Source organism: Triturus cristatus, chromosome 5_2 (assembly GCF_964204655.1).
Source record: "Triturus cristatus chromosome 5_2, aTriCri1.1, whole genome shotgun sequence".
Classification (NCBI taxonomy): domain Eukaryota; kingdom Metazoa; phylum Chordata; class Amphibia; order Caudata; family Salamandridae; genus Triturus; species Triturus cristatus.
In genome coordinates this window covers 984,932,174-984,952,603 of record NC_140588.1, presented here as the reverse complement: position 1 = coordinate 984,952,603, position 20,430 = coordinate 984,932,174, and the positions used below count along the sequence as shown (strand labels likewise).

Here is a 20,430-nt window from a genome sequence, read left to right as displayed (position 1 = left end):
GGAAAGGCACTCATCCAGCACAACGCCCAGATTTTTTACTTTCCTTGAGGGGACTGGGAGAGTGCCCATGGTCACAGGCCACCAGCTAGGAGTCCAAATATTGGTATTATTGCCAAATAGCATCACCTCCGTCTTACTTGCATTGAGCTTTAGACAATGTTGAGATATCCAGTCTCCTACTGCCCCCATACAGCCATGTAGCCTCTCCCCTGACGCCCTCTCCTGGCCTGGTAGCATAGATATTACTATTTGAGTGTCGTCGGCATAGGATGTAAGACAGAAGCCGAACGATTCAATCAAAGGGGCCAAAGAAGATACGTAAACATTAAAAAGCGTGGGGCTGAGGGAAGAGCCCTGTGGGACCCCGCAAGGGAGAGTAAAGGTGTTAGAGACGAAGTCACCCAAAGCCACTGACTGTCGTCTGTCGGAAAGGAAGGACTTTAAGAGAGACCAAGCTTTATTCCGTATCCCACAAGCCGACAACCGGTCCATTAAGACTCCATGATGGACCATGTCGAAGGCTGCGGAAAGGTCAAGCAGGATCAGCACTGCCTTACCACCCTGGTCCAACCCTCTCCTGATCTCATCCGTAGATTTGAGAAGAGCGGTCTCGGTGCTGTGCCCTTCTCTAAAAACCAAATTGGGTGGGATCCAGGGCGTTGGTGTCACGCAGAAAGGTACACAACTTAATATTCAAATATTTTTCCACCAGTTTTGCCGGTAAGGGAAGGCGCGAAATAGGGCGAAAGTTATTGGGATCATTCATATCCAAGTTGGGTTTCTTCAGCAGTGGAAGTACCAAGGCTACCTTCTATCGTTTTGGAACCTGCCCAAGCGAAAACATAGCATTGTAAAGCACCATCAATGTCAAAGCTATGGGTTCAGGTGCCAATTTTACTATTGCCACTGGGCACGGATCATAAGGTGATCCAGATTTCGCAGTTACCAGAAAGTTGAGGGTCTTTGAATGTGTTATGGGAGGAAAAATATCCAAAGTGGATTTTAGATCCAGACAGGCCGTAAGGCCTGAATTAAAGTTTACCGGATCTTTAAAAGTATTGAAGATTGCTGCCACTTTAGACTGAAAAAAAGTAGCAATTTCCTCACAGAAATCCCTCGTAGGAGTAAGGAGGATAGGCAATGGGTGCGCTAACCTAGTTACTGTTTTGTAAAGTTCCTTTGTAGAGTTACTTGCGAGTGTAATCTGGTGTGAAAAAAACTCTCTCTTAGTTTCCGTCAGCAAACGTTTGTAACACAAAATACTTTGCTTATAAGTATCTTTGGCAGATGAAAGATAGCTCTTCCTCCATGCCCGTTCCAGCTGTTTACATTTTAGCTTTTGGGATTTCAATTCTGGCGAGTACCATGGGGCTGAGGGTTGTAGCCTTTTAGGGACAATCATTTTTTTGGGAGCAAGAGTAAGGCAGGCCTCCTCAATCCAATCTGTATAAATAGAGGCGGCTTCTTCAACCTCTGCAGGGAGAGGTCTCTGTGTAGTAAGAAGAAGATCCCTAAGGTCATTTCCTTCCACCTTGTTCCAGGATCTAATTTCCTTGAGCTTCGCCCCCACAGGGGCTCTACCCTGGTCTTTCAGGCCGATGGCCTTGAACCTTATAGCATAGTGATCAGACCAGGCAAGAGGAAAGATATCAGAGACCGAGAGCTGTGTGGTGCAAATAGGTCTATCTGTGTTCTTCCCAGGTAGGTGTTTCGCTAACATATCTATTGCTTTTGGGGTTGCCCATCTCCAGATCTGCAGTGCTAGATTGGAAAGTGCTACAGAGCGAGTCCCTCCTGGTTTATGTAAAACATAGTTGTAGTGTTGTCCGTTTGTATCAACACCTTTTTCCCATATACCTCTTTCTGAAAGGCTTTTAAGGCTAAGAACACTGTTTTCAGTTCCAAGATATTGATGAGCCTCACCGCATCTTGACGTGACCACAAATCCCTTATTTTGGGATTGTCCATGTGTGCTCCTCATCCGATTAGGGACGCATCTGTTGTTATGGTCACTGTTGGTGTTGGAGGTGTGAAAGGTCTCTCCTGTGCTAGGTTTGCTCTGTTCCACCATGCCATCTCCTGACGAACCTTGTTTGTGACAACCACTAGATCCTCCCAACTCCCTGTAGCTTGTGACCATTGTGTTTGGAGCCATTCTTGGAACGGTCTCATGTGTAGATGGATATTGGGAACTAGGTGAATGCATGATACTTTAGCAGAGCTGTTATCCTTTTCTCGTTGGGGAAAGCCTTCCCTAACACAGTGTTTATTTCTGCGCCCAAGAACACTTTCCTGCGTTCCGGTTCTATTGACGATTTCTGCTCGTGTATGGAGAGTCCCAGCTGAACTAGTGTCTCCATCACTTGCTGTATATGTTGTTTGCATAGGCTGTATGAGTTTGCTCTTACTAACCAGTCGTCTAAGTAGGGGTAAACATGAATTCCTTGCCTTCTGAGATGCACTGCTACAGCTGCTGGGCACTTTGTTAACACCCTTGGTGCCGATTTTAGCCTGAAAGCCAGTACCTTGAACTGGTAGTGCTGTTTGTTTATGACAAATCTTAAGAAACGTTTGTGTTTTCTGTTCATTTGGATGTGTAAATACGCATCCTTTAAATCTATTGTTGCCAGGTAATCTCGGTTTTACAACTGGGGTAACACTTCTTGTAGTGTAGTCATGTTGAATCTTTGCGTTTTTACAAATTTGTTTAGACACCTTAGGTCTAATATTGGCCGTAATGTTCCATCCACTTTTTGAATCAGGAAGTATGTTGAATATACTCCGTTGTTCTTTTCTCTGTGCGGTACATGTTCTATTGCATGTTTCCTCTGAAGTTCTTTCACCTCTTCGACCAAGCGAGATAGTTCCTTTGAATGTGTCCTTTGTCTTGCTCTCCTGTGCGGAGGCTGGTTCGCTGGTATTATACAGTAACCTTACTGTATTATGTTTAGAATCCACTTGTCTGTGGTTATTTCTTTCCACCTTTGTTGAAAAAGTGTTAGTCTGCCTCCTACTGGAGTGGTATGTTGGAGAAACTGTAAATTGGTGTCCATTTGTTCTATTAATTGCTTCTTTTTGTTTGTATGTACTATCACTGTAGGTCTTTGTGAGAGTACCTGTGTGTGAGTGCAGTCATTTGGTGAAGGTCTGTTGTCCAACCCTTTGTGAAAGGATCCTCTCCCTTGATATTGCCAGCTTTGTTGCTGTCCCTGTTGGGTGTTCTGGTTCCTGGCTTGGTATGTTTGCTGGTAACCTTGGTGCGAGGTAGTAGGTTGTTTCGTACCTCTTCCCGCTGGCCTCCTTGATGGTGATACCTCTGAACTGCAGGGCTTCCATGGATCTTGCTGTTTCGTTGTTCTTTTTTAGTTGGTTTAATTTGTCATCAACCACCGTTGCAAACAATAGCTCGCCACTGAATGGAGAATTAATTATGTTGCTCTGCACTTCTGGCTTGAAACCTGAGATTCTGAGCTATGTGTTTCTCCTTTCCGTTATGCCAATCATTTGCCTGCTGGATGTTTCAGCAGCATCCAGGGCAGATTCCAGACAGGTGTTTGCAATGTTCTTGTCTTCTTCCACCAGGTGGCTTGCTCTCTTTTGGAATTGTTCTGGTAGGTTTTGCAACAGTTCCCCTACCTCTTCCCAGTGCTGGTACGCTTGCCTGTTGAGCAATGCATTGGAATTTGCAATGCACCACTGATTTGCTGCGCTTCTCTCCATCTTACTTCCTACGAGGTCCATCCTCTTACTTTCCTTGTCCGGAGGTGATCCCACTGTAGTAAGAACATTTTCCATTTTTCTTGTTGTTGAGGCAATGATAGAGTCAGCTGGCACTGATCCTCTGATGTATAAATGTTCTTTAGAGGAGTGTTTGTATTTTTTACTGATATTGGTGTTATAGCCTTGCAAACAACATGCTCCTTGAATGCCTCTTTCCCCTGGTCTAATACACTAGGGAGCATTGGTAGGAATTGGTTCTTAGATTGTGAAGGCATCAAAGTCTCCAATAAAAAACAGGATTGAGATTTTTCTTCCTCTAGCTTAACCCCATGCGTTTCTGCAGCCTTCGTTATCACCTGATTATACATGCCAATGTCACCTGGAGGAGATGGCCTCGAAGGATATGATTCTACAGACTCTTCGGCCGATTCGAGTCAAGGTCTTGCTACTGGAACTCGAGTCTCCAAGTACGACGACTTCACATATGCTTGTTCGTCTTGTTCAGCATCTTCCCCGAAGTAAGAACCTTCCTCTTCTTCTTCGATTATTTCTGGGGTTGTTGGTGGTATTGTTTCTTCGACAACCCCCTGGGTTTCGGTTTCTCTTGTTTTCGGCCGTATCTTGAATGGCTTCAAGCTTTCGTCAAAGTATTTTTTACGTTGAAGGATATTCGCCATTTTGGCTTCAAGCCTTCTTCTCTTTTTCTCAATCCCTGCCTCTTGTGTTCCGGCACCTAGATTGTCCGCTTTCCGTTTTTCGACTGACGCCGCCGAAGTTTGCTTCGGTCTCTCCTTTTTAGATGCCGAGGCGTCCTTCTCCAGACTGTCCTTCAACGCCTTGGTTTTTTCGAGGACCTTTGCCACTCCGGAGTCCTTATCCAAGGATCCTACGGTCTGTTTTTGTTTGGATGTAGCTACGGTCGCCGAATGCTTTCACGCTGAGGATCCTTTTCGTGTTTTAGAGTCTGATTTTCGAGACTCTTCTGTTTTTTTTGAGGTCGACGACTCTCTTGCCTCCTTTGAAGTCTTCCTCTCGACTTCCACGACCAAAACTTCTGTTTCCTCGTCGCCTTCAGGTCTTCGGTGACGTTGTCCTCCTCCTCACTGGAGAGGTCCAGGTCTTGCAGCGATGGCGGTGGTTCTTGGCCCTGCATGTCGTAATTTGCTCGTCGCTGCCTTTCTCTTACCCTCAACATCTTCGGAGTGAAGACTGAGCAAGCGTTACAGTCGTCGCTTCGATGGTCCAGCGGTAGGCACAGGTTACAGACTGGGTGCTGATCCTTTTGAGCGTATTTGTGGTGGCAGTTCTTACAAAACTTGAATGGCGTTTTGTCCATTACCACACACAGGGAGCCCCCTGCATGTGCATTATCCGGTCACCGACGAAGTTCTGGATTTCTTCTCTTCGTCGCGCTGCAGTCATTGTAGATTTACAGATAAATTGGAAGACTCTGCTTCACTGGTTTTTCCCAACAATTCTTCTTGTTTTTCCCACGATTCTTCTCTTAAATCTCAGGAGCTTCTCCGTATCGATCCAGACCCAACGGCGGAAAGAAGAATCTGAAGATGGCTACCAAAGGTGGGGCTTCCGGAGGTAGTCCGTCGACGTCACAGAAAGGCACCAAATGGTACTACGTCGATACCCACCAACAAAAAAAAGAAAAAAAGGGAAAATACTACGATTGCGGCCCCAACCACTAGAATAATGCACAGAATAGTGAATCCAGAAAAGATTCACGCTGCAAAACGTATTCATCTGATAGAGACATCTAGCCGCAGATTCCTTACTTTAGAATCAAATACCAAAGCAAGCATCCTCGGAGGAGGGTCTGCGAACTGTGACCATGGAAAGACTCTTACTATAACACACCTGCTCCAGAACAAGAGAAACAAGTATTTGCAATGCAATAGGTCTCGCATTTGCAAGAGTTTGACCGATTGGCATTGTAAAAGATAATGCCTTTTATTAATGTGTTTTGAAACCTGCTAGCTGTGCGAAAATACACACTTCGTACTTATAGTTGTTGCTTACGAGAAGCAAGACTGGCGGTAACTGCGCCTCTTTTACTGCCAGTCTTGCTTCTCTTAAGCAAGGACTATAAGAACAAAGTGCGTATTCACGCACCGCTTGCAGGTTTTAAAAACACATAAATTAATGGCATTCACATTTACAATGCCAATAGCTCAAACTCTTGCAAATGCTTGATCTATTGCATTGCAAATGCTTGTTCTTGTTAGTAGTGATGGGAGTACAGAAGCAGGTTGGAAGGATTTCAAGGTTTTTCCTGGGCTACCCTGTGGGTAGACAAGCCTCACTTTTGCGAACAACAGCAACATTGATTAACTTAGATTTCTGGCACAGAATACAGATATAATGTGGAGGTATCGGCAGCCACAAGAGTCGCACGATCCTGTGACTGTGTTTGTCAAAGATCGGCACGTTCCTTCTCTTGTGTCTGACACCAAATGTCCAGAGATACACTGCCGTGGAGACCCAACTGATTGATCAGCAAAGAATCGGTGCGCATTCACCCTCCTTGAATTTATGACTGCTATTGCAGCAGGCTAGTGGCTAATGCAGGCATGTATGAGAGAGTATGCTCTTCTGCAGGCCGGTTAGAGTATATGAGGCTGAGAGAAGTGTGATAAAAGTGATGAAACTTCCATAGAGTTCCTCTCAAACAGACTATGGCAGTAATTGTTGGTGCAGGTTCCTACTCGGTCTGTGCTTCTGTATCTCCTCTGAATGCCTGCCACATGTCGCAAGCTGATTTATAAGGAAGATGAGAGCGCAAAATATATTACATATATGATTTCCCGCTATGAAGTGCTTTGGTGTGATCTTATTTAATTCAATTAATTTGATTGCGCAGAATTAAGTTGGTTTATACTTGTCGCTCACCCTTGCTGTCCCTGCCGCTCATGCTTGCTCCAATTGGAGGGTCGACGGATGTAAGTGTGCAGTGAGGCCTGGAGTATAGAGCTACTAACTTTGTGGGGTTGTGCTCCTTGCCTTTAATTGACAGGTTGATAGTTAATTGTTATTGGAGCTAGGCACAGCAGTGTTCTGTCGTCCTGGCACCATTTTGACAGTATATAGTATGTAGTAAGTTTGGTCCCCTGTCCCTCCCGAATGCCCTGATCGCAGGGCCAATGGATTCTAGCGTACAGAGGGCCCCTGTAGTATAGCGCAGTTAGCTTGCGAGATTAACATGCAATTATCGGGACCTAGCATGGCAGCTTTCTGGCAAGCTGGAGCCATTTTAACTGACATATGTAGTGACATATGCAGGTAGGGAAGATGCCATTATCGAGTGCTGAGGTAATGGCGTTGACGGAGGGCAAGCGCTTTACCGTAGGTGCCTTTGATCTCCGGGTAGGGATTAGATTGGTCTTTGGGGGTGGAAGGGAGGAGCGCCTCGCATTTAGACCTCCTGTTTACACCTGTGTGCGACAAGACGCGACCTGTGCATTGAGAGGTGAAACCAGTTTGTCTAACAGGAGACTGGTGAGAGCTGCGGGAGAGCTGCGGCTGGCGAACGTGCAGCAAGGCGGAAGAGAAGCCGGCCTTGCGCGAGCAAAAGCTAGTTTGAAGGACTGCTGATGAAACAGTGACATGCCAGAGGATTGGACGGTGCAATCACAAAACGTTGTTGAGGTTACGGTAAAGTGAATTATATTTCAGACTAACGGGAGACTGGTGAGAGCTGCGGGTGGCAAACTTGCAGCAAAGCGGAAGAGACGCCGGCAATGCGCGAGCAAGAGACGCCGTGCACGAGGACAATATCTAGTCCGGGTGGGTGGGGCCTAAAGGAGACAGGGAGGGGACAAAAAAGCCTCACTGCAAATCAAAAGCGTGCGTTTACCATAAAGTGTGACTCGCGCCAATGAAAAGCAATGGCGGAGCTTCCACCCCACTTCCAATAGCAACCCCACGACAATTGATCTCGCCGAGCAAGCAGCGCATGCGCTGCGACGCTAGGTGAGACCTCTAAAACCAAACAGTCGTAATAATTTAGTTGAGCAATAACATACTCTACCACATAAAAACCAGAAAAAGAAACCACAGGTAAGTAAAGTCGCAAGACATATAAACCATGGGAATAAAATACCCATTCAAGTATGGTAATAAAACAATTCGCACCCCTAACGGGATCCAAAACATGCATTTTCTCACCTCACAATAAGTGTGGACAGAACACAGTAACCAAAGTCATAAACATATTAAAATCAAGGGGATAACATTACACCAGACAATAAGACATGGTCACCAAATTACCCTATGAAATAAACCCATTTAGTCTTAGCATTGCCGCTGACTTGTGTTGGTTGCCGTGTTGATTGTACATTATAACCCTTATGTATTATGTTCTGTATGAATTTGACTTGCACTGCTGCTAATTTTTTTTAGACCTTCTAATAGACTGTAAAGACTTTGTTTCTCTTACTTGCTCGCATTGGCCAAGCGCCGGTCTCACTTCCTTGTTTAAGCCCAGCAGGGGCATCCAATCAAGGATGGGGAGGGAAGGAGCTAAAGCTGCACCCGGCAATTTAAAGCCAGTCGCCGCTCGTGAGTGCCAAAGGCAAGCCTGTCTGCACCCATCGGGGGCCAGTCACTATGCCCACATTTTAAGTTATTCAATGACTGAATAAAAGTATTGGCATTCTAAAGACTTAACACTTAACCCCTCCATTTACCCCTGATTAGTGAAGTTGGGGATTATGAAAACCAGGGATTCTTTCCCTGAACTGAATCAACTGCCTCCTGCTGTAGACATTACTCAGATACAGGATAGTCATAGGATATCTGAATTACCAATAATATACCTAAATACTCGATCCTTGGTAATAAAACAAATTAGACATATTTCATTTACTGGACTCAGCCATACCAGATATACTCTTATTAACTGAAACTTGCCTCTCGCATCAGTCTTATCCCGATTTTCTGGGCGCCCTTGCCAACAATTACTATAATCTCCAGGCCAATCGGTCTTCTGGGAAAATTGGGGGAGGGGTGGCCGCCATAATCCACCAAAATTTACCACACTAACTGCGCTAGACATCACCTCTGTGGAAATGTTTTATTAACCCCTTCCATGCTGCGCGAATTCCGCCGCTGTGCTGACGGTTTCTTGCGCGGGCGTGGTCATGACGGAACGGTTCCGTCATGAGCACAGCTCAACCGTGGCTCATGACGGAACCGTTCCGTCATGAGCACCGAAGGGGTTAAACTTGACTCCGTTTCGCCACCCTTAATCTGTGTATTGTTGTATAGGCCCCCCCCCGCCCCCCAGCATAAGAAGAACTCGCCACTGTTGCCATATCAGGTGTAGAATGTAAATCTGAAACTAGAGAGGATCCTTGCCCACTAGCCTCCCCCAGTTCAGTCAGCCAATTTTCCTCCAAGGGAGGCTGAGTAGTATTGGCCAAAGTGTTTTAACACCCTTTATTCTTCCTTCCAGCTACCAAACTGGAGTATTCCCGTATGAAAAGCAGGAACAATCTGAATCGGACCAGATGGAGTTGCCCAAAGCACACTGCCTCATCGGCACCACATCCGGTGCCGTATCGATGTCAGAAAGAGTAATGGGCTCATCGTTGATTGATGCTGCCGACGTCATTGGCTGCCCTGACGCCAAATGAATGAACCCTCCTGTGCACCAGCATGACTTGAATCCGGTAACTGATTCAGAGGGCCCTCGGTCACCAAAGGTGATCCTGCATGTGAGGATCCAGTCAGGGCACCTCCTATCTCCTTGGGACCAAAAAGCGCATCAGAGGGAGACGAGGCCCAAAAACCTTATGAAGGGAAAGGAATATGCTACTTACCAGTATGCTTCTGTTCTTGGCATGTAGAGCTGCAGAGCCACACACTTAGGATAGTAGATCGCCATCTGTTGTTGGGCTCGGATGCTTGCAGGAAGAAGCCTTTGGTCACGAGATAGGTGACTCCTCCCTTGGACTACAGTGCGCATGGGCATCCACTCCATCCTCAGATTGTTTTTCGCCATGATGGGAAATGATGGAGTTTGTAAAAAGAGAGAGAGATGTCCATGTGTAATGTCTAAGTAAGACTATGCTGGAACAGATACAGGTCCCGGGGAGGTGGGTGGGCGTGTGTGGCTCTGCAGCTCTACATGCCAAGAACAGATGCATACTGGTAAGTAGCATATTCCGTTCGAGGCATACGAGCTGTATATCACCCACTTAGGATAGACTATATAGCAGTGTCTCCCCTAGCGGTGGTCACCTGTATCAGTTGCAGCAGTTTGGAATAAAGTTTTAAGGACAGCCTGACCTACAGAAGCTTGTTGTTTTGCTTGCACATCAACACAGTAATGTTTAGTGAAGGTGTGTGTTGTAGACCATGTGGCTGCCTTACAGATATCTTCTAAGGGAATGTTTCCTAAGAATGCCATGGAAGCCCCTATTTTGCATGTGGAATGCGCTCTAGGGGGAACTGTTAGTGTGCGTTTAGCCTTGTGGTAGCATATTTGGATATATTTAACTATCCACCTGGCTATCCCGGATTTGGAAATGGGGCTGCCTTTATGTGGTGGAGAGAAAGCAACAAACAATTGTTTGGTTTTGCGGAATGCTTTGGTTCTGTCGATGAAGTAAAGTAGGGCTCTTTTAACGTCTAAGGTATGAAAAGCTCTTTCAGCTACCGAGTCCGGATTTGGGAAGAACACTGGTAGCTCTACTGATTGGTTAAGATGGAACGGAGATGTGACTTTTGGCAGGAATTTCGGATTTGTTCTAAGAACCACTTTGTTGCGGTGTAATTGTAGGAATGGTTCTTGTATGGTTAAAGCCTGGATCTCACTTACCCGTCTAAGGGATGTGATAGCGATAAGGAAAGCCACTTTCCATGTGAGGAACTGTAGTTCGCATTTATGCAGAGGTTCAAAAGGGGGTCCCATGAGCCTTGTAAGAACAATGTTTAGATTCCACACTGGAGAGGGTGGTAATCTGGGAGGAATAATCCTCTTAAGGCCTTCCATGAAGGCTTTGATCGCAGGCACTCTAAATAGTGACAAGTGTTGTCGATTTTGCAAGTAGGCTGCTAATGCTGCCTGGTGGAGACGTATGGATGAGTACGCTAAATTACATCTTTGCAAGTGTAGTAAGTAGCAAATGATGTTCTGTATGGATGCATCCAGTGGGCGTATATCATTGTTAGTGCAGTAAATGGCAAATCTTTTCCATTTTGCAGCATAGCAGGGTCTAGTGGTAGGTCGTCTGGCCCCTTTTATAATATTCATACAGTCTGGTGGTAGGTTGAGGTAACCGAACTCTAGGACTTCAGGAGCCAGATCGCTAGATTCAGTTGACCTGGATCTGGGTGTCTTATTTCTCCATGGTTCTGGGTTAGTAATGACGGAGAGAGATGCAGTTTTTGGTGTGGAACTAGAGAGAGTTCCAGCAGTGTTGTGAACCAGGGCTGGCGTGCCCATGTGGGGGCTACTAGGATCAGTTTGAGAGACTGTTGCCTGAGCTTGCGTACCACGAATGGAATGAGTGGGAGAGGCGGAAAAGCGTACGCAAATCTGCCTGACCAGTTCATCCATATCGCATTGCCCTTGGACTGTGGGCGGGGAAACCTGGCGGCGAAGGTTGGGCATTTTGCGTTTTCGTGTGTGGCGAACAGATCTATGTCTGGTTGGCCCCATTTCTGGAAAAAGGGGAGTAGGACTTTTGGATGTAATTCCCATTCGTGGATCTGTTGAGTCTGTCGACTTAACAGGTCGGCAATCTGATTGTGAACCACTGGAAGGTGTTCTGCAAGCAGGTATATGTTCTGGGGAATGGCCCATCTCCAAATGTTCTGTGCTAGCTGGGACAGCTGGAGAGAATGTGTGCCTCCTTGTTTTTGTATATAATACATGGCTGTCATGTTGTCCGTCCGGATGAGGACAGTTTTGTTCTGGAGATGTATTTGGAATGATTTTAGTCCTAGGAATACTGCCAGTAGTTCCAGGTAATTGATATGGAGCACTTTCTGTTGAGTGGTCCATTTTCCCTGAGTGGTGTGTCCTAGGAGATGGGCTCCCCATCCCGTGAGTGATGCGTCCGTTGTTAGCACTATTTGTGGAAGAGGCTCGAGGAACGGCTGCCCTTTGGACAGGTTTATGGTGTTCCAACATTTTAGAGAGCGATGTGAGCGGCTGTCCACCAACACCAGATCTTTTAGTTGTCCGTGAGCCTGATTCCACGGACGTGATAGACACTCTTGCAAGGGACGCATTTGAAGTCTTGCATAAGGCACAATGAAGATGCATGACGCCATCATGCCTATCAGTTGCATGAACACTCTTGCTGGAAGAGTGTTGGGTTTGAAATTTTACCATGAGAGCTTGTATATTAGCTATCCTGGCTGGGCTGGGATATGCTAGGGCTTTGGAGGTATTTATGGTGGCTCCCAGATATTGATGTATGTGGGAGGGTTGGAGAGGAGATTTGGGGTAGTTTATTGTGAATCCCAAGTTGTGCAAGATTTGAATAGTTTGGTGAGTGTGTAGAACGCATTTGTTGAATGAGTTGGCTTTTATTAGCCAGTCGTCTAGATACGGGAAGACATGAATGTGTTGTCTTCTTAGATGCTCTGCTACTACTGCTAGACATTTGGTGAATACTCTGGGCGCAGTTGTTACCCCGAATGGAAGGACTGTAAACTGATAGTGTTGTCCGTCCACCACAAACCTTAGATACTTCCTGTGAGCAGGATGTATGGGAATGTGGAAATAAGCATCCTTGAGATCTAGTGTGGCCAGGAAATCACTTTGTAGTAGTGGGAGCACTTGTTGAAGAGTGATCATATGGAAATGATCTGAGTTTATGTACAGATTTAGGAGTCTGAGGTCGAGTATTGGTCTTAGTCTTGTCCTTTTTGGGGATTAGGAAGTACAGTGAGTATACCCCTGTACCCTGATGTTGTAAGGGAACTGGTACAATTGCGTGTTTTGAAGCAATGAGAGGACTTCTTGTTTGAGGAGCGTAAGATGGTCTGGTGATATGGAACGCTGCTTGGGTGGTATGTGTGGAGGGGTAATGGTGAGTTCCAGGCAGTAACCATACTGGATAATTTGTCTTACCCACTTGTCTGTTGTGATGGAGTTCCAGACAGGTAGGAACTGTTTGAGTCTTCCCCCGACTGGAGTGGAATGGTCTGGGGGGAGTGGAGGAAAGTCACTGTTTTGTGGCGGGGGAGGTACGAGTGTTGGTATTGCCTCGACCTCGTCCCTTGTTGTTGTTTCCTCTATATCCTCCTCTAAAATATCCTCTATTAGGGGATGTTTGTGTAGAGGTTTTGAATGTAGAGGAGGTGTCTGCTCCCATATTCTTGGAGGCTCCTCTGTAGAAGGAGCGTCGAAAGGAGCCGCGTGGTTGTGGAGTCTGCAATGCTCCCATGGACTTGGCAGTCTCGGTGTCTTTTTCATTTTTTCGAGTGCAGTGTCAACTGCTGACCCAAACAGCTGTTCTTGGTTAAAAGGTTGGCTAAATATGGTACTTTGTACTTCTGGCTTAAAGCCTGAAATGCGTAGCCAGGCATGGCGTCTAAGGAGTACACTTGTGTTTATTGCTCGAGAGGCGGTGTCTGCGGCGTCAAGTGCACATTTAATTGACGCATTTGAGATAAGTTTTCCCTCCTGTATAAGGTCATTTGCCTGGGTCTTGTATTGGTCTGGCAGGTGTTGTAGCAGATTCTCCAACTGATCGTAGTGAGCCCTATCGTAGCGTGCTAATAGGGCTTGGGTGTTGGCAATACGCCAATGATTGGCAGCTTGTGCTGCTACTCGTTTGCCCGAGGCTTCTAATAGTTTGGATTGTTTGTCAGGGGGTGGTGTATTTCCCGTGGTTTGGGAGTTGGCGCGTTTCCTTGCGTTGGAAACGTCCAAAGAATCCAGAGGGAGCTGTCCTTTGATGTAACAAGGATCTTCTGGGGCAGGTCTATATTTTTTCTCAATTCTTGGGTTAAGCACCCTGGCACAGACGGGGTCTTTAAATACTTCTGTGGCGTGCTTTATCACCCCTTTAAGCATAGGTAAAATTTGTACCGACTTCTGAGACTGTTCAAAAGTGTCTAAGAGGAAGTCTTCCTCGGTGCATCAGAGTGCATGGTGACGCCATGGTAAAGTGCCGCTCTGTTTACTAGTTGTCCAAACCCCAGGTGGTCATCTGGAGGTGATGGTTTGGAGGGATATGGTGTAGGGTCAGGTCAGGTAGAGGGTATGCCCAATCATCCAATGGTGCGGTATCTGGATCCGTGAACGGATCATTAGTATTATAAGGATCACCCCCTCCCCCTAGGTCATCATCATTATCCTGTGGAGGTGGTGTATGTGATGGAGATGGTAGAGGTAAGGGTTGTGTAGGCAGAGGGGGTGGGGTAGAAGGTGGTATGGGAGAGGAAGGAGGCACAGGTGATGTTGCAGAGTCTTTGAGACGCTAGTTGGCTGAAACATGTAGACCTACACTTAGAGTACGTGTTCCGTATTGTTTGGTGCACACGTTTTACTCTATCATTTCTGCGTCTTTTTATTGTTGATATCACTGGATATTTAATAAAGCAGTTTTCCCGTGGTAATCAATTTTAAATTCACATTTTTCACACACTGCACTTCATTTCACTACACCATAGGCAGCTTCCTTCCACTTTGGGAGTGATTCCCCCCCGTGTTAGATAGTTAAAAACATCCCTGAGCTCCTCCTTTTTTAAGTAACTAAAGGAGTAGTAGCTCTTTAACCACACCAGGTGTGGTTAACGGGAGGTCCCAGATGATGAAGCATGCCACCTCGGTGGGTGATGGGACTTGGTCCTTGTAGATAGGATCCTCTACTGGGGTATGCAAACTGGCCCTTTTGTTGTTCTAGTTCTGGTATTTGGGGATTTGCCCGTGCTGGTCTTTAAACTCCCTTGGACCCTCCACCCATTTTGTGTTTACCGATGTTGCAGAGTCCTCCTTTTTTATAGGAACTGGGGCAGGTGTTGTGTCCAGTTTCCGTTTCTTACATGGCACTGCAGTGACATGTCCAGTCTTTGGATTAATATATATCCTTTTTTGTGTTGGATCTGGATGGAAAAGTTCTTGTTCTTCAGGAACAGATTTTGGCGCCGATTTTTTCGGTTCCGATCGAGTAGAGTCTTTGGCTTTAGGGGGTGTATTATAGTCCTTAGCTGGTGGTTTCGGTGCCGAAGAAGGTTTCGGTGCCGAAGTTGAGTCTTTCGGCTTGGGAACTTTCGGTGCCGGTTTATCTACGGGCCTCGATGTTTTCGGTGCCGAAGGTGTCGGATCCGATTTCGGTGCCGAGAGGTCTTTTGTCTTCGGTGCCGGGGGTACAATGACATGCGGCTTACTCGGGCCCGAGCCACCGGAAGGCTTATGTTTCTTCGGAGCCGAGCCCGGAAGCGCGGCTTCTGAAGGGTGTTTTCTGTCTCGACTGAGGCCAGCTGGCGAAGTTTTGACCAATGCCTTCGGTTTTGGAGGGGTTGGGGCAGGGGCAGGGGGTACTCACGCATTGTCCCGGAGTAATGGGGTCGTCTGCTTCTGAGATGATTTGAAGTTCCTCGGAATCCTCTTCCGGGACATCGGGACTCTCATCGAAGATGTTTACTGGTTCCGGGGCTGATCTGTGTGCCATGATATGGCGTCGAGCTCTACGATCCCGAATGGTCTTTTTGGATCCGGTGATAGGCACAGGTTGCAGACTTTGTGAGGGTCACTGTGCGGAAATTTTGCTCCACACTGGGGGCATTTTTTAAACGGCGTCCTTTCCATGAGCCGTAGGCCTCACGGCGTGGATAGGCCCAGCAGCCCGCATCGACGTCCGGAATCGAGCCGATGAATTAGAGTGTCGAGTGAAGGTGCTTCGATGTAGTTGTAGAAGTTTTTTTGCTTTGAAAAGCTTGTATTTGAGATTTGAGATTTTTAACCGGAGTTGGAAAAGTTACATCCGAATTCAATGGCGGAAAAAACCAATCTGAGGATGGAGTGGATGCCCATGCGCACTGTAGTCCAAGGGAGGAGTCACCTATCTCGTGACAAAAGACTTCTTCCGAAGACGACAACAACCTGCAAGCATCCGAGCCCAACACCAGATGGCGATCTACTATCCTAAGTGTGTGATCTGCAGCTCATATGCCTCGAACAGTAATATTTCTGCATCTGGGCTAGAGTGGCCCCAGCTCCAGGAAATTTAGGGAGGCGCAGAGTGGACTCCCCTTTAATGCTCTGCACCCGAAGGTTTGGAGACTGCATCAGAGACGGATTTAGGTACTGAGCATTTGCACTTCAGAGCCTCCCTCAACCTCGGCAGTCTCTCACCCGAATGGTTTCCCGATGGGTCTCTGTGCTTCAGCGAGAACTAACGACAACGAGGTGCCTCAGATAATCGCGCGGCCAGAAGTTTCATACAACGCTCTTTCAACACCTTCGGCGGAAGACATTGACAGGAACCAAGCTCCTAGGAGTCATGTTGGTCCAAGTCCAAGGTACCACAAACAGATGTTATTAGGATCTAGGATAGACATCTGTCTGTCACAAGATCCACAAGGTTTAAACCTTGAAAACATCACAAAAAGCACACTGTTACCCTGTAGAACCGACAAGATGGGCCAAAAAACAGACTCTAACCGCTCCGATAACGGACGTCAGCGAGAGAGTTATATGGACTAAGTCGACGTTACTCCTGGTGAACGACATCGGTATAGAGTCGCATGACGCTTTCTGCTGACGCGCGGACGTGCACTGGGAAAAAAAATTCGAATCCAATCTTACGCCTGGGGAAGGTTCTAAAGTAAGGAATCTTAGGCTACATGGATATCTAAATCAGTTGAGTGGCAATAAAAGACAAACATTTCTATCATGGTTGTTTAGCATAGACAAGAACAACACTTAAGTGACATTCTGCAAGAACTCTTTAAAAGGAAGCTTCAAAGGAATTATTGTGGAGGATTAGATTGCTTTGAAATTAATGCACCGTTGTATGTAAAAGACAGCCAACAATCTGAATAAGAGCCTTCTCGCTCCTATAAGAGCACATAACTTACCACCTGTCCCCACCATGGGGAAACATCTGTAGATCATAATAAATTGAAGGGTTTCTGAAAAATACTGTCTAATGAGAAAACTACTCTCAATACAAGCTGAAATCCATTTGTTTAAAAGTCAAATTTCAAACTAACACTTCAATTACAATTGCGTTAATGATGGTCTTCAGTCAATTAAGTACTACGAGCCACACAAAACTAAAGAAATCAGAGGCAACTGATTTCACACTAAAAATCTGACATTTTGTTGAGAGATTTCAAATGAATCTTTATTGACTTTAAACAACTCTAGGGATCCGGGTTATAAGAATAAACCTGCATATCATTTCAACCAACCTTCTTTTCTGCTTCATATTCAGCCCATGCTGCCTTCCTGTCCTCCTCCGATAGTTCCTCCTCCTCTTTGTGGTCGAGCAGCGAATCGTGCTCATGATAAGTAACAATAAACTCCTTCATTTCCTGAAGCAACTCTGCCAAAACAGCGTCCTGTGGTTTAAGAAGGGAAGAGAATGAATTAGCAAACATGTGACAATTTAACTCCCTTTATCTAATCCTCATCCAAAAGAACAAGTTCTTTACCTTCACTAAAGCGCCTTCTGCTGGTTCGCCAAGGGCAGATACTAGGGATTACTACCATAAGGTCACACATGCCTAGATTATGCCAAGGCTTCCCACCATTATGTGTCAGCCACACTGTGCTATGACAGCCCGCCATGCTGCAAAGAATCGCCACATCATGTTTGACAGATGGCCACAATTAAAGCCCAAGCGTTCTCACAATATGGCAAGGATAGTTGACACTATACCGCGATTAATTCTTGGATGTCCAACATATGTCAAGATTAACCATTAATAAGCCAGTGCCAGCACTATACCAGAAATAATCATAACCACTTACATTTGGTGTTACTAGACATCAGGAATGGATTCCGTGGTGGGACAATGTACACAGAGAAACATTTAAACAAATACGCATACATACAAACATGCATGCACCACTCGTACCATCTGAAACAGTTATTACATACTTCCAGTCTGTCTCAGGCAGCCCCACTCTCTAGTGACTCCGCTCTTGCTAGGTCTGGCACTTCTTTTCTGCCCAGTTTTTTGCATGTGTTATATGATCTATAGAGTGGGGGTTGCAAATTGACCAATTTCAATGTGAGTTTGCTAAATTGAGGGTGTTAACAGGTGGTCATGTTGCAGGTACCTCAGGCCATCACAGTGTGTATTTGTGGTAAGTGTGTTAACCCTGTCATTGGTTTTGCTGAAGGCCACTCCAAGGATACAGAGATGTGTAGTGCTGCTATCTTCAAACCAGCTACTCTCTGAATTATTTGCTGGGCTGAATTATATATTGTTCTGGGCTACACCCTGGATACTGGCTAGCTACTAGTGGCTCTCAAACTACCACTGGAGACGCCTGCCTTAGCATCTACCCTCTGCTACTGCGGGTGCTTCTTTTCTCGCCCAATTATTTACATGTATACTATGACTGAAAGAGTGGAACTTGCAAGGGGACCAATCGCCATGCTAAATTGAGAGTGGAGACAGGAGGTCATGTTGCAGGTATGTTTGTGGTAAGCATATGGCCCTGTCATTGGATTGGTTGTTGGCCGCTCCAAGAATATGGTGATATGCCGTGCTGCCATCTTCAAAACGGTTAGACTCTCAGAACTGCATACTGTGGTAGGTTCCACTTCAGAAAGCTACTTCCAGGGTACAGGTGAATTACCAGTAGCTACCAAGCTACCCATGGGAGACCCTGAGCGTAGGTCATTGTGGGCTTATGGTCAATAGCACAGTGATTTAAACCAAATCTGCCTAGGTCGATGCCAAACTTCGACGAAAAAATTGTAAATAAACACATGCGCATCCTATCACTTGATCGCAGAATAATGCAAAGCATGTGAAGAACAAGTTACTTACCTTCGGTAACGATATATCTGTAAGAAACATTATTAGTGATAGATTCCTTATCTTAGAATTACCCTCAGGCGTCAGACTGGATTCGGAAAGTTTTTGTCAGCAGTACCCCTGGGGGTCGGAAGTTGGCGGTGTGTGGCTTCGCGTCCGTCGTTGGCGCCGAGTTGACGTCGCGGCAGCTACTTAGACGTCGCCCTTGCGCGCTGAACATCAGTTCTGTACACGACTGTGAGAAAGTGCCATCTTTCTTGCATGGTATGCCCCCACTTTTTGCTGAATTGCTGAATGTACTTTGACTGAGTGTGCCCTGGGCCCCTGCTCCTTTCCTAAAAACTGTGCTGAAACCTAAAACCCAAATTGGCAAACCCTGGCCACATGTCAGGCCCTGGTAAATGTTACACTAGGTACCTAGGGCCTTATGACCAGGGAAGGCCTGTAAGGGCTGCAGCACTTATTGTGCCACCCTTAGAGGCCCTGTACCCTGACGCAAACACACTGCCCTTGCAGGCTGAGTGTCTGGGTATAGGACAGAACAGAGAGTCGACGTGGCACACATCCCTGTGTACCATGCCCACAACATACATTGCCCTGGCATACATCAGCCACCCCTATAGCTGGGTGCCCTATGCCAGTGGTGTGGATACAGGAGCATGAGCCCTGTGCCCCTAAAGTACCCAGGTCCATTCCTGGGCACTGTAAGTGCAGTGCTGCCATTTAAGAGTATATGGTACTGGGAGATCGTCAACACGAACTCCACAGCACCATGATGGCACCACTGAAGACTGAGAAGTTTGGTATCAAACTTTTCAGCACATTAAACCCGCACTGATGCCAGTGCAGGATTTAATGTACAATGCACGACAGAGGGCATCTTAGAGATGCCGCCTGAACCTAACCTACAATCCACGTCTGGTCTGAGGGGCTGCCTAGGCTGCCACACAGCAGACATGTTGCTGGACCCATGGGTAGAGAGCCATCCGCTCTCCTGGCCCTGCAACAATGCACATCCTGGGCGAGGTGCTAGGTCTCCTCCCTCAGGATGGGCAGGGAAGCTTCAAAGGCATGCCGCCTTTGTGAGCTTCTCCAGGCCACTTGCTGTACTCAGCAACTGGCCCATACCGGTTCTAAACCCCCACTCTGGCGGGAAGACTGGCCAGAAACCCCAAGGAAGGACAGGGGGTGTGCCAGCCTCTGCCAACCCCACCCCTCAGGTGGGGGAGGCGAGGTGAAGCACATCTCCGGACTCTCGCCATCTTGAAGATGGGGAGCCCTGCCCAATCAGGACTAGGCCACTGCCCCCCTTCCACAGGAGAGTGGCAGGATAGGGGGTGTACCCACCCCAGGGCAGGGACCCAGTGGTCCCTGCCCTTTACCTACCTGTAACACCCCTAAATGTAGTATTTAGGGGCACCCTGAACCTTCCTTCCTTAGATTCCAGATTCCGAAACAGCAAAGAAGATCAAGAAGAAACAAGACCTGCTGTGCAGCTGCTAACAAGAGGAAGACATAAACTGCTTTGGCCCCGGCCCTACCGGCCTGTCGACCCTCGAACCTGCTCCTGCTAAATCCTGGCATCTCTGGTGGCCAGCAACCTCACAAACTCCGGAGAACCGGGCTACCTTGTGAACCTGAGCATCTGGGACTCCCACGAGCAGAGGTACTGCTCAAAGCAAGTAACTGACCCCTGGCATCAGCCAGGAACCTCAAACCCTGCACACTCTGCACCCGCCA

General features: G+C 46.8%; 1 protein-coding gene across 2 annotated transcripts in view; it reads right to left on the bottom strand.

The window, feature by feature from the left end:
- The window catches only part of ATRX (ATRX chromatin remodeler), a 1,501,634-nt gene that overhangs the window by 98,528 nt on the left and 1,382,676 nt on the right, over nt 1-20,430 (bottom strand). For both annotated transcript variants that reach the window (XM_085608236.1, XM_085608237.1), the window contains exon 31: nt 17,110-17,259. In XM_085608236.1, the coding sequence (XP_085464362.1) occupies nt 17,110-17,259 (150 nt within the window). The remainder of the gene's footprint in view (nt 1-17,109; nt 17,260-20,430) is intronic.